This window comes from Macrobrachium nipponense, chromosome 14, assembly GCF_015104395.2.
Source record: "Macrobrachium nipponense isolate FS-2020 chromosome 14, ASM1510439v2, whole genome shotgun sequence".
Taxonomy (NCBI): Eukaryota; Metazoa; Arthropoda; class Malacostraca; order Decapoda; family Palaemonidae; genus Macrobrachium; species Macrobrachium nipponense.
The window spans coordinates 65,903,970-65,908,969 of NC_087207.1; the positions used below are offsets into that span (position 1 = coordinate 65,903,970).

The 5,000-nt window shown below is 29.8% G+C and overlaps 1 protein-coding gene across 1 annotated transcript in view; it reads right to left on the reverse strand.

Annotated features, from left to right (window-relative positions):
- Positions 1–5,000, reverse strand: part of LOC135226182 (lachesin-like) — a 214,061-nt gene that overhangs the window by 67,560 nt on the left and 141,501 nt on the right. The window contains exons 4-6 of the mRNA XM_064265625.1: positions 1,878–1,986; positions 760–920; positions 124–247 (exon numbers count right to left, since the gene is read on the reverse strand). Coding sequence (XP_064121695.1) covers positions 124–247; positions 760–920; positions 1,878–1,986 — 394 coding nt within the window. The remainder of the gene's footprint in view (positions 1–123; positions 248–759; positions 921–1,877; positions 1,987–5,000) is intronic.

Here is a 5,000-nt window from a genome sequence, read left to right on the forward strand (position 1 = left end):
TATCTTATATTTCCTCTATAGCACTCTGAATGGACTTAGTCCCGTAAGTTGGACTGTGGAAATAAATGTGGAAATAAATCTATGTAATTATCATATTATAACTTGACATAATTCTATATTTACCTGTAACGACATGCACAGTTACATTTGCTGGAAGTGCCAAGTGAGGTTCACATGTGTACGTCCCTGCGTGGTGCGGACTTACTCTTTCGACGACAAGACTACTGGTATAATTGAGGTGGTCGACCTGGATTAAACATCACTCATTATTTCCATTGTATATTATATAGAGAAGTATGCTACCACTGACATGCTTTTGAATTTGACCGGAAGTCACGTAAATGAATGGTTGCTTTTTTCTACAGCAGCAGTATTTGATTATATGATGAAAAAGTTGTTTAATATTCTAAGAGTAACATTTCTCTTTTTCGCTAAAATATATTAAACTCTAAGGTGATGGGAAAACAGTACAAAACATAGATTTTTAAGAAAATTGATGGAAGTAAAAACAAATGATTGCGAAAGAATATAAAAAGATAAAAAAAGGTTCTAAATGTTTACATGTATTACGTTTTCGGCATCGATGACGACTTTTCATCAGAAGAAACTAATACTTTTTTTTTTTATTTCGTGTGTATTCTTTAAATATATTACCTAGTTTCAAACAGTTAACAAATAAAAGATACGATGAAAATATATACATTAACACAAATGAAAATTACTGTAGTCTTAAGTTACATTTACAAGGTAAACATATACCTGTAGTGACTGATGTTGGATATAATTAACCATGCTGTTGTTATGATACCAGAATATGTAGACAGGTGGTACTGGAGCGTTAACGACCTGGCACTCGAGAGCCAGGTGTGATCCCTCTTCTATATGAACCTCGCTGGGTCCTTTCACCGCTGCTTCTGCCTCTGATGACCCAATAAAGACGGAGTAAAGGAAAAAACAGAAAAGTAATTTAATTTGAAGAATACGTGTGACTAACACTATAGAGAGAGATAGTTCTGTGAGATACAAGTGGCACAAAAAATAAACTTGTGATGCAAACAGCGCGAATGAAATGGTCGAGTGTACTCTATTAATACTGGAACTAAATTGGCCAGTTAAGGCCTAAGAGTGATCATAAAATAATTAGTTGAATGGCAATCATAATAACGAAAAATGTAAGCCAATGCCATCTAAAACAAATGTCCTATTTTTTTCAATAACTGTGCATACAAGACAAGTCCACGATATACAAGAAAAAACAGACATCACTGTCATTTATTAACCAAATTCTTGTACGTCCGTAAATGAAGATTTGTTGGAATATACGGACTTTAGGGACTAAAAAAACATTTATATTTCTATAATATGAATTGATGCGAAAAATCTGTAGTAAAGGTAAAAATATTTCTGCTATGAACATTACTACTGCAGACTGATGAATTTCTGCTTCTAGTGTTATAATGCAACATGCAGCAGTGAAAGAGTAAACTATCAAGTGTCTTTGAAACACTGCATGAATCACACATTTCTTCAAGGAGTAGATAATATCCATTAATTATTTAGTTTATAAATGTTTATTTTTGTTAGTAAAATTTTAACGAATATTATGATAATAGATGTCATTGCACTTTGTGTTATTGAAATTACAAAGCTCCTACATATCAAGCAATCCTGTTATTTTTCAATTCTTCCTTTCTTCCATCGGGAATTGTAAAATGACTCACTAATTTATTGTATTTAAATAATGAGTCATTCTCTTCGTAGATATGGTATTATAGCGTGGGATGAAATATTTACCAAAGATTTGCAGCCTCAGGTAAGTCGTAAGTAAAGCAAGTTGTAGACTTATGCTTTCTAACTTTTTATGAAACAGTACTCACGAGTAACAGATAGAATGAAGAAAAATGATACAGGAGGATGAGTCGTTAGCTGACATTCGTATTGGCCTGCATCTGACAATTGGACATCTTTCACCCAAAGTTCCCATGCCTGTAGGGTAAATAAAATGAAAGTTTTATATTTCAGGGGAGATCCTGAATTAAATGGTTATTATTATTATTATTATTATTATTATTATTATTATTATTATTATTATTATTATTATTATTATTATTATTATTATTATTATTATTATTATTATTATTATTATTTCTTAACATTTATAGGGAAGAAGCAGTTTCACAGAATTTAATGCCAAAATACGAAAAAATAGACATCATGCTTGGGACAATGACCCATAACTAAATTTTCATAAACAGTAATGTAAGTAAAAAGAAATTAGGGCATGAGTACATGGAGCTCTAAAGAAGATTTATTATCTCTCATGAGATTAACACCAATAAAATCAGTATGAAGTCCGTTCCATAGCTTTACAGTGGAAGAAATGAAAATTATCTGGCACTGGATTCAATAACAACCAGGCGTCTCAACGGAGAGTGGATATTAAACAATATTCGTTTAAAATCACAGATCATGGGAAACTTTTGACATCCAAGCAGTAAGGTACTTCTCAAGCAATGTCAGAACGAAAGATAATGTAGTACATGGTCTTAATACTATCATCTTTGAACCTATAAGAAAAATTCTTACTTTTTCTCGAAGGTAACATCAGGAACTTTATAATTTAACTGTGCTTGATTTCCGCCCTACATAACGTACAAATCGGTTTTAGTATCTCAGTTACTCAATTACTCAAATTAACTGTATCACCATTAAACTTCCAAACATCATAGACACTATTGTCTATTGCCTGATGGTCTCGTTGAGCTGTTTCTTCTCTGTCTATATGTTTGTTTATTGATTTTTCGTCTCTCTCTCTCTCTCTCTCTCTCTCTCTCTCTCTCTCTCTCTCTCTCTCTCTCTCTCTCTCTCTTGTAATAATCAATGCGAGTACAATTGTTTTTATTTTCCTTCAGGTCAAGTTGTAACCAGGAATTCTTTATTCTTTTAGTAAAGGTCTAGGTAATTTTATCCTGAATGTTTAATGGTATTTCTAATTTGTAGTTCTCATTTAATTAGTTTACTGATTACCATGTTCGCTGTTTACAGACAAGAAAATGCAACTATGAGGAGTTGTGAAACGTCGGCATATTATCATAATATGCATATGGGTAGTGACTATATATATAGATATATATATATATATATATATATATATATATATATATATATATATATATATATATATATATATATATATATATATATATATATATAGACATATATGTGTGTGCATGTGTGGGTGTGTGTGTGTATGTATGTATGTATGTATGACTGGATCACGAAAGTTTGGAACGTGATGAATATATAAACAAAAGTGAAAGCCACGAAGGAAAGTGAAACAATTGAGTATCTACAAGATCTTTCGACTCAACGTTCTTTACTTAGCAGACTGACATACATTTGAAACTGAGTGGACAAGGAAGGGTCGTATAAGTGACAGATAGGGATTATGACTTACAAAAAACTAATAAAACAAATCCCTTTGATCAAGTCATAAAAAACTTTAATTTCACAGTGAAAAAAATCCTTAAAGATAAAAGCACTACAAGACCAATTGTCAGTCAAATTTCCTTCGTTACCTTACTTGTGCGGATTAGTCAAAACACACAAAGAAAATAGTCCTATGCGGTCTATTATCAGTACTTTTGGCTCAATCTCATATAAACTTTCGAAATATATAACTAAGCCATTGTCCCCGTTACTTGGAACTATCTCAGATTCTTATATATGTATGTTCTCTTTTTACTAAAGTCCCTATATATTCTATTTTAGAATATCTTAGTAACGAGCTAACCCAACATGAATTACCTCTACCTGTAAGTCAAATTATTTCACTCACTAGGCTGTGCATTTGTGATTGTAAATTTATATTGAATAGTGAATTTTATCAACAAATATTTGTTATGGCAATGGGCAAACCTTTATCACCACTCCGCTCAAATTTGTACATGGAATTCATTGAGAAAGGCTATTTACCTAATATCATAAATATTCCTTTAAAGTGGTATAGATATATTGATGATATTTTAGCTGTTTTGCCTGCTGGAATTGATGTCAATTATTTAATCTGTAAATTAAATAACCTTCTTTCTTAGATGTAAATTAAATTGCCTTCTTTCTTAGATGTTTTGACAGAGAAATTGAATACATAAGAATAATAGGGACAGATTTATGTTATCCTTCACATATATTAGATATTTGCTATGATAAAGCCACAAAAAAGTTTTATAGTGAAAATAACACGGAGAAATAAACTTCTTAGAACATTCTCAGCTTGCCTTATTTTAACGGTTTTGAAACCATATAATCATTGTTAAATATTTTAAGGTCAACCACATTTTTTCCTATAACACACTGAAAGGAATCTTAATAAAAAATGGCCACTAGTCTTTTGTTTGGGAAAGTTTCTAATTCTCCATGTGCGTTGGATTCTAGGTACCTATTTCCTTTAATCCATATCTGTCACTTATACGACCCTTCTTTGTCCACTCAGTTACTAATGTATGTCAGTCTGCTAAATAAAGAACGTTGATTCGAAAGATCTTGTTTAAATTTCCTTCTTAGCTTCTTCCCTTATATATATATATATATATATATATAAGCGCATGTAATATATAACTATATAATATATATACTATATATAATATATATATATATATATATATTATTATTATATATATATATTATATATATATATACATATATTATATATATATATATATAATATATATATATATATATATATAGATATATATATATATATATATATATATCCATATATATATATATATATTATATATTTATATATATATATATATACTATATATAGAAATATATATATATATATATATATATATATATATATATATATATATATATATATATAAAGGTTTTTGCCACAAAGGGAAAAATGAAAAAGCGAGATAGACAAGCACTTTCGGTCTAGTTCGACCCTTTACTCAGGCACAACTGATCTTACAAAAAAAAACATAGTCAAAGTA